Source organism: Podarcis muralis, chromosome 12 (genome assembly GCF_964188315.1).
Source record: "Podarcis muralis chromosome 12, rPodMur119.hap1.1, whole genome shotgun sequence".
NCBI lineage: Eukaryota > Metazoa > Chordata > Lepidosauria > Squamata > Lacertidae > Podarcis > Podarcis muralis.
This window is the reverse complement of record NC_135666.1, coordinates 10266995-10279482: the sequence shown is the minus strand read 5'-3', so window position 1 is coordinate 10279482 and position 12488 is coordinate 10266995. Positions and strand designations below refer to the sequence as shown.

Below are 12488 nucleotides of genomic sequence, written 5' to 3'. Positions count from 1 at the left end.
GGAGGGCAGCAGTTTGGGAAGACAGGAGTCTTTCCTAGTCCTAGAGATATCAGAGATTGAACCTGGAATATTTTACATGCAAAGCTTGTGCTCCTCCGTTGACCTTTGGTTCTTTCCCTATAAAGTGGTTATTTAAAATATAATCCTAATTCTTATGTATCTTCAACATAATGGCCAGTAGGTGTCCCCCAGTACCTGCACAATTACAGTCTGTTGGCTACTGTGTTCTGCGCTTCAGCTAACATTGCCTTCCTGGTACTCCTAAGTCTTCTAACTCTTTCCACTTTCAGCAGATGTTGATAAGTCACAAATCCATTTTTCCCCTAAAACAATCTTTCCCACTCTCCAATTTGTCTTTTAAAATTATGAGATAAACCCTGTCTTTCTAAACCTTAAACTTGTTTTCTCCTTTATCTGAGTGTGACTCTGTAGCAATAAGTATGTAGCTTTTAATTAATAATAGATTTTCTTTCTTTCAATAATAGGCATAATTGAAATTAAAATAGCATAAATAAGTCATTTATGCTATAATTTACTTTTCTCTCTTAATACTTTTGAACAAATTCTTGTTTAAGTATCCTAAGCAAGGATCCAAATGATATAGATGGACTCCAGTACATGGTTGTAAATCATCTTGCTATTACTGGGCATAAAGTTTTGGTGAGTGTTATATATTTTTTGACATTTGGAATATAAAATTGGTGTCCTAGAATTTTAAAACAAACGTAGTCTTCATGGTGCTCTTTGCCCACAATGATTTGATGGGAAGCTTATCATTAGTAATGTTGCCTTTGTGTACTTTTTATATTAAGCATATCTATACTTGAGGATATGTTTGCTTCATAGATACTAATATGTAGCATAATGTGAAGAATTGGACTCAAAATCCCAGATTTTGTTTTTTAAATCAAGTGCCTAACTCTTATGTTTAAAATGTGTACATAGTTTTTCACCTTTGGCTAACTCCCTACTTGTTATGCCATTCAGTGTATTAGATATAAAATCAGTGGCAGTGTCTCTGATTTTAAAATATTAAACTTTTTAATGCAGGCACTGCAAATGCTTAGAGAATTTATTGTTGCTTTGGAGTTGAAGGAGCCCCAAAGATCCGAACTTCACCTTCAAAAAATCCTTGTAATCAGCAGACTGGTAAGGGCATGTTTACCACTACTATGACCTATCTTGCTTAGTAATAATTTGTTTTCTTTCCTATCTTTGGTGTCTTCCCCATTTGAAATATTGTGGGTGCCCCCCCCCCGCCGCCAAAGAAGGTCTTACAAATGTGTGGGGAAATCTAATTTACTAGCTAGCTGTATAAATTGATAATGCTTAGGTTTTCCCCCCCACATAATGAACAAATGTAATTATGCATTTTCAATACTTCCATCCCACCACATGGCATTTTTGATCATATATGTGCTTCATGAGCATGACATTAATTTTTTGCCCTTTAAATTATGTTCTGTTTAGTGCGGGAAGAATCAAAATATCCTCCGGGAAGTGTATGAGTTTGTTAAAGACTCAGGTAGCAACCTAATATCTAGCAATGCACATTATGCGAATGAGTTAGGATATCTGCTAATCCTTCAAGGGTGTTGGAAGGAAGCATCTGAATGGTATGCAAAAGCCTCCGAGTTGAATGAAAACACTGCAGATTCAATGACAGGTAGGCTGTTAAGAATTTATTTTTAGTTTACTTTAATTTAGCATCTGTCTTTCTTCAACCTAATAAAATAAAAACCTTTGGACCGTGTGCCAACCTCAAGTCACTTTTAGGTCTGGTGCATGGAGTTACCTGGACTCTGGAGGAGTGGATCTACTATATACAATAGTGACATCTGATGGGATGCTCAGTGTGTGGGGCCATAAGTGTGTTGGCCTGATATTTCTCTCCCTCAGAAAAAGGGGGCATAAGAACCAATTTGTCCCCTTATTCATACAGTCTTACATGAGGATTTTTCACATCAGATGCTACACTATGTGCATGCTGGAGGCCGAGGAGGTTATGCATTTGCTCACCCACTGTGCAAAGAAGATCCACTACCCAGAAAGATTTATGTTCTTAGACACAGACCATCTTGTTAGGACCATAGCAATCTCTCCTGAGAATTTTCTCACTTTATAGTTTTGATGGAGAAAGGCTGGAATGAGGGTCTAGCATTTAATGAAGAGCTCAGTGTGTGTAAAGAGTGGGATTCATCCAGGCAGGGACATGTGACTTGAAGCTAGTAATATGTAATTTGGCTGCAGCCTCTAGCTCAGACCTGCCCAGCTGTTACAGGCAGTAATATGTAAATTGGCAACAACTTCTAGCTCAAGACTGCCCAAACAGTTAATAAGATTAGTGAACTGCACTGGAGGCTTGTCTGTTAGAGCAAATAGGGCTCTCCCCCACCAAGCTCAGCCAGCCCTTAGCTAACCCCCTCCTGCCTACTTTCTTCCAACAAATCCAGGGAGTGGAACTGACTGACTGTCAGTTTCCTGCTTCTTAGTCCCAGTGTTGCTCTCATATAACTCAGCAGGTAGGAGGATGGGGACAAAATTAGAATTAATTAAGTCCAATTGTAAGGGGCTATTTTAACTGCGACACTACAGAAAGAAGCTGCTGTACTTTAAGGTAGCATTGGGTGCGAGGCCACAGCTGTACCCTACTCAAATTCATGATACTTTCCCAATATGACCCCTCATCCCCTTAGTGATTTACAATTTAATATTTGTGGTTGTAATTCAAAGTACATTTAATCATACTTAAAGGTAAAGGGACCCCTGACCATTAGGTCCAGTCGTGGCCGACTCTGAAGTTGCAGCGCTCATCTCACTTTAATGGCCGAGGGAGCCGGCGTACAGCTTCCAGGCATGTGGCCAGCATGACTAAGCCGCTTCTGGCAAACCAGAGCAGCGCACGGAAACGCCGTTTACCTTCCTGCTGAAGCGGTACCTATTTATCTACTTGCACTTTGACGTGCTTTCAAACTGCTAGGTTAGCAGGAGTAGGGACCGAGCAACAGGAGCTCACCCCGTCGCGGGGATTCAAACCTCCGACCTTCTGATCGGCAAGTCCTAGGCTCTGTGGTTTAACCCACAACGCCACCCGCGTCCCTTTTAATCATACTTACGAACATGTAATTTATTGCTGATAATTACTTTTCAGGATCTATATGGTGCCAGGTGCTTGGAGGGAAAATAGAAGAAGCAGAGAATCAACTGGAGTTTCTAAAGGAAGTTCAGCAGTCTACGGGAAAATCTTCAGTTAGATTACACTTATTTCCTTTGATTTCTTATGTATATGTTTACTATGAATTGTCAAATGCAGGTGAACACCTGCCCAACCCCATGTAATTGTGTGTTTCTTCAGGCGATGGTCACTGCAGTCTCTTCTACTGTATTTTCCACCCAGCTTAATATTGCTAGGCTCCAAAAATTTCAGAAGGGTCGGCAGCTAACAGACCCTGGGATGAATTTGGCCAAAGAATGCCACTGGTCATGTTAATCCCCACCTACCTCAGGTCACCAGTTTTATTATGTAGAAGTCTGTTCAATTGCATTTCACCTCTCTTCTTTGTTGGCTGTGCTCAGAAGTAGGGGAGATCATGTGTATAAGGGAGATCATGTGTATAACTATTTAATACTGCAGTTGTTCCCTGCACCTCTTCGGCTTGGCACATTAGTTTGCTGAAATGCAGCATGATGTAAAGGAATGCTAGAATGCCCTAACTGGTGGGGCAGGGAATGATCTTGTTCTCATCCCTGAATTCATTTAGAGAAAATATGCCACTCAGCTAGTCTTCCCAGTACATTATTAGAGTTGTAATTTCCCCATAACATTTAGTGGCAAAGACATTCTCCGCTATTTTTGGATGGATACCATGCCTGCTTTGCAATCCATCAAATTGTACTCTTTTCACACAATAATTTCTGCATCTTAGGTGGCACTGTAGGCTGCTGTACAATAAATGCATTTATGTGCATAATGATAAATCCATAAGTATATTTGCTGTTTAGCACTTTTGCATGACTTCGCCATATATGATTGTGCGGATGTAAAATATATCAGTTTCTAAGGACTGGGAAAGTGTCTATTATCTCCCTCTACACTCTTTGCCAACCTTGATCAGAAGAACGCAGGGATACTTTTAATTCATTTTGAGGACCATGATTGAAACTAGTTTAACAAAGCAAGTTTAGGTGCTTCCTGAGTTAAAATCCAGCCTGAGCTAATGATGGCCACACATCAACCCAAGCGGAAAGAGAAGGGTTGGGTCCTCTCCACACATGAAGTAGGAGAGAGATGATCCTGCCCTCCCAGTTCCCAAACCCTAGTTTATTTGTACATCTGCAGTTCTGCACTGATTCCCGTAGATTATCTAAAGGGAAGCTTTGGGTTGATCTTAAAACAAATCTCTTGTTCATTAAAAATTCTGTGTGCTGTTTTCCCACAGCTTCTAGCTTATCTTCAAGGTGTGATTGCTTCAAGGAAAAACAATGATCAGGCTGCCTGTGCCTTTCTCAACGAAGCTGCAGAACTTCATTGTTCTGCTTTGCATGGACTTCCTCTAAGCATTGAATACTATGAAAAGCTGAACCCCATGTTTATGATTGAAATTGTGAAAGAATATTTGGTCTTCTGTCCCAAGCAGGTAGAAACTTGAGTTTTGCACTCCCCATTTTGCTAAATAGTAGGATTTATTGGGGGTTGAAAGGTGGCAGCCTTTTACATGATGGATTTGCTTGTGAGGAGAGAGCTGGAGACTTATAGTCAGTGTTTGAAGTAGGGTGAGATTGTGTGGGATGCCATCCTGCTTATTTTTCAAGTACACCTAAAATTATCCTGTTCTTGTCAGTAATGTAAAACCATTTCAGGATGCTACGGAAAGCAAGATTGTACAAACACTACAAAAGTAGACTGTACCAGAGCAGAGTTATTTGTGGAGCTGGGAGAGGCAGGCACTTGCAAAGATAGCTTCCTCAGTCCCACAACAACCAAAATCCTGACCATGAGCACTGTAACCGCTCTCTGTTTATCAGCGTGAGGCAGGCAGACTGTGCTAGGATTCACAGAAGCACCACTTCTCTCACTAAGCAGAAGGTAAAAAATGCATCTTTCCCAGTCTGATGCTTGTGAGATTTCTGTTTCCTTTGCTAGCTACATTCCAGCTGCCCTGCTGTTTCTCCCCACTTCGCCCAAGTAGTTGTGGGGTGCCCAGAATTAGTTACTTAGATTATTTATATACTATCCTTCTCACAAACCACAGGGTGGTTTACAACAAAATCAAATAAAGCTAAAAAGAATCTATAAAAAGGCACAACCCTTTAAAAATGACAACACAATAACTCATAACAAATCACTATATAACAATTACTGATAGCAGCAGAAGGATCTATATAAATGTTCCCATAAGCACTCAGATATAGTCATAGAAATCTTGTGCAATGTAGACAGATTGAAGTTCATAAGTACCATGACCCCAGGGCTAGACTTGGGGAACGTTTACCAAATACATTAATTTTACCCTGTATTTTCTTTTTCTGGAAAATAATGCAATTTCACTTTCTCTCCGTAGCCTCGGTTACCAGGTCAAGTTTTATCTTCACTTCTTAAGCAAGTAACTATAATTTTGAATCCACTTGTGAAAGCCACCCCTGGAATGATTGAGCCTCTTTATCTAATGGCACAGGTTAAATATTTATCAGGTAAATTGAGTTCTGAGTGTCTACTCAAGAAAAAAGTAAAAAATGCTTATGGATTTTAGGTTGCTGGGAGTTGCTTGCAGGGAATGAGCTTTTAACTATTATTGTTGTTTCCCGCCCTTCACCTTAAGTTCCTAGGGTGGGTTACAGCAATTAAAACACAATATTACAAACAGTTTAAAACAATTTAACTGCAACTGAATTAAAAAGTCCAAGCTTCTTATTAAGCTAAGAAGCAATAATGGTTCTGATCCTTGACTTGGGGATACAAAGATCAAAGACAAAGGGGAAGAGTCAGAGCTATACACTATACAATCCCCAAGAGAGCAAAACCACATTAAAAATGAGGGGTTGGTCCAGTTCCCAACTGAGCTCACAGCTCACCTTGCACTACTGGAGGGGAGAGAGCACAATTCTCAATCATCTCTAACAATAAATATGAAGAAGACAGTATTTAAAAGAGTACTCAGGGTGTGAATCCATCTTTGTAATTTGCATGTCATACCAGCTAATCTGGTATTTTTGTATGCCATTTGGGTAAGGACTGTAGCTCAGTGGTAGGGGGAAACTCTATCTTAAACCCTGAAGAGCTGCTACCAGTTAGTGTAGACCAGGGGTAGGCAACCTAAGGCCCATGGGCCACAAGCAGCCCACGGGGGTCATTTAACTGGCTCACGAGCCACCCCCGAACCAAGCCGCCCGCTCAGCGAGTCCCCACACGCTGCGCTAAACTGGTGCAGGGCAGGGACTTGCTTCCACGGTGCCGAAAATCGCATCTGTGCATGCGCAGACACCGGAAATCACATCTGTTCAGATGCAGACACCAGAAATCGCATGCGCTCATGCACACACACAATTCAGCCCACAGAGGGATCTCTGCTGGAGTGAACCGGCCCAGGCAAGGTAAACCTTGCCGACCCCTAATGTAGACAGTACTGAGCTAGATGGACCATTGATCTGACTGGATGTACAACAGCCTCCTGTGTTCCTATATAAGAGGCTTGTTCACCCATCAGTCATGCTCCCTTATGCTTTTAAGCAGACTGTCTACTTTTTTTAAAAAAATCGTGTATTTTTGTTTACAAACTTATCCTTTGCTTTATTAAAAACAAAACCTGTAAATGTTTATAAAGCAGTTGCAAAACTGCTCTAGGAGTTGGTTGGTGATATCATAGGAACTAAGCTACCAATACAACTTTCACGGTTGTTTTTACTCGAGTTCAAACTGAAAATGCTACAGACATGCAGAACCGAGTTTTCAGATCTCAGGAGACGAAACAGTACATATTGTAATCACCATTGTTCATTACTGCTCCCAAAATATTCCATCTGTGTTCACCTTAACCACACTGAATAGCATGGGATCAAGTTAGTAAACTGGTTACTCAGGAAGGCCTACATAAGATTAAGTAAAGTATAACATGGTTTTTGTAAAAAACGGCATGTTGAGAGCAAAACAACATGTTAGGCTATTTTGCAGGAGAACTAGAAACTGCCCAGGGTACTCTGCAGCGTTGTTTAGAATTGGATCCGACATCAACAGATGCCAATCTTCTTAAGGCCCAGATCCACCTCTCTCAAGGAAACATCAAAGAATGTGTCCATTCACTTGAAATTGGAGTCAGCTACAATTTTCAGGTAAGATGGAGCCCAAAAGGAACAATGTAAATGCTTGTGAGAACAGTCTTTACTCTGGCCTTGCCTGTGGGTCTGCTTGTGAGGACCAAGCTTACAAGCCTTTTCCAGCACACATGCAAAAAAAAAATTAGGATGAGGTTTGCATTACTAATGTCACTTTTTTCATATTTTGGGCAGCTTCGTGATTCTCCATGGTATCACTTCATCAGGGCTAGAGCACTGAATAAAGCTGGGGAGTATCCTGAAGCCATCAAAGTCTTAAAAATGCTTATCAATTTACCTCAAATGAAAGGGGAAGCTAAGAAAGGCCAAGGGCCCCGTATAGTTATAAGTGAACAAGTCTCCATCTATCTGGAACTCGCTGAAGCTCTTCGATTCAATGGGGAACTGGTAAGAAGTTCTATATATCTGCTCAGTAAATGCAATGTCTAATATTTTTAAAGGAAGCAAGACCCTCCGGGGTAATGAGCAAACCTGATGAACTCACTCATTTTAAAAGTAAACTGGTCAAAAATAAACGGGAGAAACTAGCAATTACATAACTTCAGATGTTCTTTTATGTTCTTTGAAGGGAAGATTATTGGAAATGATTTCTGCAAGAGGTTAAATCAGATCCTGCAGGTTTATTCAAAACCTAATGGGCTTATCTTTTCCTGAGCCCATTCACTGGTAGCAGATTCAGGACAGAACGGGAAGGACTTTCGTCAGGCAGTGCATTACACCATTGTCTTTTGGAACTCCCATTTCAAAACGCAGCAATTTAGATAGAACCATAGAATTGCAGATTGCTACAATGCAGGAGATGGGACGCGGGTGGCGCTGTGGGTTAAATCACAGAGCCTAGGGCTTGCCGATCAGAAGGTTGGCGGTTCGAATCCCTGCGATGGGGTGAGCTCCCATTGCTCGGCCCCTGCTCCTGCCAACCTAGCAGTTCGAAAGCACGTCAAAGGGCAAGTAGATAAATAGGTATCGCTCCGGCGGGAAGGTAAACGGCGTTTCCATGCGCTGCTCTGGTTCACCAGAAGCGGCTTAGTCATGCTGGCCACATGACCCGGAAGCTGTATGCCTGCTCCCATGGCCAGTAAAGCAAGATGAGTGCTGCAACCCCAGAGTCGTCCATGACTGGACCCTAATGGTCAGGGGTCCCTTTACCTTTACAATGCAGGAATCTTAACTAAAGCCTCCATGACAGGTGGCCATCCAACCTCTGCTTAAAAACCTCCAATGAAGGAGAGTCCACCATCATGCAAGGGAGTCAAATGATTTCTTTCTGAATATTTGAGCCTTTGCTCATGGAACTCAAATAGATCAGTAATTTGCCTTGTATTAGGGAAAAGCATATAAGGAATACAATGATTAAAATAATAGGTAAAAGCTGAGGTTTGAACCAGGAAGTCTCCAGTTCAAATTTTGCCTTTCATGAACTCACTCATCAAACCACTCTCAGCTTCAGTTCTCTGCAATATGGTGATAGTAATACTGATCTGCTTTACAGAGCTGTTATAAAGTTGACTGAGATTAATGTATATGGAGGGTTTTGAGTGTTCAAAAACTACTATATAAATGTTAATTCCTATTCTTATTAGCAGCAGTAGCATTACCTTTTCTATGTAGCATTTAAGTTTTTGAAGAATTTCCATGTATTGTTTTAACATTCTAGCATGAAGCTACTAAGATAATGCAAGATGCCATTATTGAATTTAATGGGACATCAGAAGAAACCCGCGTCATGGTTGCTAATGTAGATCTGGCTCTCAGCAAAGGGGAAATTGATTCAGCCCTAACTATGCTGAGGAATGTCACACCATGCCAGCCGTATTACACTGAGGTTAAGGAAAAAATGGCTCAGATATACCTTCAAGTCCGAAAGGATAAGAGACTGTATATTGGATGCTATTGGTAATGTTTCAAGTTAATTTTGCATTTTGCAAGTATTCTTTTTCATATTTTGCTTGAGGGGCAGGAATGAATCCAGAGCATTAGAGCAAGGATTATTTGAGAGACTATCAGAACCTTTTAGAACAGAGGTGCCTAACCTTTGCAGCGCAAGGTCTGCAAAGTTAGCCACTGCCCTGAGAATCACGTGCCAGTGATGGGCATGGCTAATACACACTTTCTTGTGTTTACAACACACATACAGACCATATTCACTCAGACAGCCCCACAGCATCATCCTTCTTTCAAACAGTAGTGTAGCAGGGGGCGATTCTTCCCCATCAAACCACTGTGTTGGGAGGACAGGTTTTCCTTCTCCAAGTACAGCACTGTGATGCAAACCCTCCAAGTGTCCCTGTTTTCCAGAGACATCCTGATTTAGAGAAGCCGTCCCAGTTTCTGATTTGATCCCAGAATTTCCTTTTCCTTAGAACACCCCTTTTTTCACTGGAGAAATGTTGGAGGGTATGGCTATATCTGACCCTCAAGCCGTCTGAAGGCAATCCTGTATCGGGACGGTTTTAAAAAATGTTTTATTATATTTATATATTTATAAAGTGGTTTTATTATATATATATATGTTGGGAGCTTCTCAGAGTGGCTGGGGCAACCCAGTCAGATGGTTTGGGTACAAATAGTAAAATTATCATTATGGAATGGGACGTCCCTGTTTTCAGCAGAGAAATGTTGAAGAGTATGTGTGATAAAGAGGAAAAACATTATCTGTTCTTCAGGCAAACCTCTATTCCTAAAACAGCAATGTATTGGGGAGGAAAGCCCCCATCTGCTTACTTTTCAAAGATGCCTTCTTATTATTCAGCACCATTGCTAGGAGCTCTTAGCACTCGGGAAACAGGAATATCTGCTTTTTTTACTCTTACAATATCTTACTTTATTGGATGATCACTGGTTCTAGTATTATTAAAGAGGAAGAAAAAATTATCTCTACCTACTTTCTCCAAACCATGTGTAATTTTATACCCCTTTATCATTTTTTATTTTTTTTAATAAATTTTATACACTGCTTGATTGTAAATAAAAACACACACACACACAAAGCAGTTTACAAAAAGATAAAACAATAAAATAAAAAATATATACTTAAAATGTATAAAAAGTGAAAACACTAAAGCAGTTTAAAATTCACCTCAGCTTTGTTAGCATCTGAGTAGACTTCTCGAAACAAGAATGTTTTTTGCTGGTGCTGAAAAGAGTACAGTACCTCTATCGTATACCCATCTTCATTCTTTCCCCTCGAAACTACAAAGCCCCAAATGTTGGAACATCTTAAAGGGGAGGTGTTGTAGCCCTTTGATCATTTTTGTATGACCTTAAACATAACACTTTCCCCCAGAGTCAGTTCACATATTCAGCAGGCAGTCATCAGGTGTAGAGAAGTGGAATTATGCATATGCATGTATGAATGAGGCTTTAATGTACTATAAGTGGAGCACCAGTTGCTCACTTCCTCAGGATGTGATGCAAAGGGACCTTTCATATCTGATCCTGCAAACACAAGTTATGTTTGAAGGGTAATTCACTGGCTTTATTCTGGTGTTGTTTGGGGGTTCATAATCTGTAGCTGTATCCATTTTAGGGACTACTACAGTTAAGGCTGCTGTGCCAATTTAAAAGTGTGAAGCTCTAAAATCATCTTGTGTATACTGAGTCTGTTTGCCATTTCTTAAATGACATTCCATTTTTTTAATCTAGTGAGTTGTGTGAAAATATGCCAAGTCCTCATACAAGCCTTCTCTTGGGGGATGCCTACATGAATATTCAAGAGGTTAGTGTACAGTGATAAAATGCAAATTTTATACCTAAAAAAACTAAAATGCTACCCCAGCTCCCAAATGAAATTGAAACTAAGAATGTAGTCCTGTGCATTGTTACTTGACAGTTACACCTGTTGAACTCAGTAGGCCTGACTTGTAAGTAAACATGCATAGGATTAAGCTACTCATCACTGAAGAACATCAAATAAAAAACTCCAAAAATAACTATATTAATATTACAAAAATAACTGCAATTTTCCTGTCACTTATTGCAGCCTGAGAAAGCTTTGGAAGTTTATGAAGCAGCTCAGAAGAAGAATCCTTTGGATGCAACAGTAGCAAGGAAAATTGGGAAAGCCTTCGTGTCCACCCATCAATATAACAAGGTTGAGAAATAGATTGTTCTTTTTGCTAAAAATTGTTCAGGTCCAAGCCAGGGAAGCAAGCAGCCTGCTGTCTTCTCTTCATCTGTCCAATGAATAGAGTTTTTACAGGGGTCTGTATTCAGATGTGTATTTTGAGACATGGCCTGGGATCAGTCTGCTTGGTTTCAGAGTTCCAAGGTGCCAAGTAAGGAATTTATACATTGATTCAACTATGTATGCGAATCCCAGGAGACAAATGGGGATGTCTACTAAGTTTCAAAAGAAAAGAAAAAATAGATCTAAGCTACACAAACAGAAGAATTTGGTATAGCTCTTACTGGGCTTTGTCACATCAGGCTAGTGGTTGGTGGCTGTGTGTTTGAATGCTTCCCCATTTTAAAAGTCCTATCAGGGAGATGTATTTTAACCTAGTCCTCTCCCTGATATTATTTTTCCCCCCATACAGGAAGTTTTTCTTACATTGGAGAGCATTAAATCTGCAGCAGAATAGTGCAAACCAGTATGAGCAGCATAGCTCTAAGACTTGCAAATATCACCAAATATGTGTTTCATTTGTAACTCAGAGTTGAAGTTAATCTGTTCACATGTACTAATTTATTTCAGGCTGTCAATTACTATGAAGTTGCTCTAAAGATGAGCGAGCAGGACTTCTTGTGCCATGATCTTGCCGATCTCCTGTTGAAGCTCAAAAAATTTGGCAAAGCAGAGAAAGTTCTAAACCAAGCACTAGATCATGACCCTGGTAACATCTCTCTCTTTTTTTGGAATCTTCCACTGGAGCTTTCATCTTGATTTAAAGCATAAACATATTTTCTGCATGCCTAGACATTTGGAGAGGAACAGCCCCAGCGAAATGACACCCTAGTGCTGTCACATTGAAAGATCCTGGTTGGCCACTTGTTTATGACCAAATATTAAACAATCCTACTGTTTGCAGAGCAGTGTGTTGACACTTGTTCCACAAGGGATGAATAATAATTCATGTCACTGTTTGTGGTATTACTCCTTTTTGGGTATGCCTGACATCAGTCAAATGCTAATGATGCAAAGTGGGGCATAGATAAAA

At 40.3% G+C, this 12488-nt stretch overlaps 1 protein-coding gene across 4 annotated transcripts in view; it reads left to right on the top strand.

Annotated features, from left to right (window-relative positions):
- TTC21A (tetratricopeptide repeat domain 21A) overlaps window positions 1-12488 on the top strand; it is a 32342-nt gene that overhangs the window by 7041 nt on the left and 12813 nt on the right. For 2 of the 4 annotated variants that reach the window (XM_077936710.1, XM_028750641.2), the window contains exons 7-18: window positions 576-660; window positions 1051-1149; window positions 1471-1666; window positions 3152-3249; window positions 4440-4637; window positions 5562-5691; window positions 7169-7326; window positions 7504-7716; window positions 8987-9225; window positions 10975-11047; window positions 11312-11422; window positions 12026-12164. In XM_077936710.1, coding sequence (XP_077792836.1) covers window positions 576-660; window positions 1051-1149; window positions 1471-1666; window positions 3152-3249; window positions 4440-4637; window positions 5562-5691; window positions 7169-7326; window positions 7504-7716; window positions 8987-9225; window positions 10975-11047; window positions 11312-11422; window positions 12026-12164 — 1739 coding nt within the window. Of the gene's footprint in view, window positions 1-575; window positions 661-1050; window positions 1150-1470; window positions 1667-3151; window positions 3250-4439; window positions 4638-5561; window positions 5692-7156; window positions 7327-7503; window positions 7717-8986; window positions 9226-10974; window positions 11048-11311; window positions 11423-12025; window positions 12165-12488 lie in introns of all 4 variants that reach the window. The other 2 variants (XM_077936709.1, XM_028750640.2) reach the window with 1 other exon arrangement.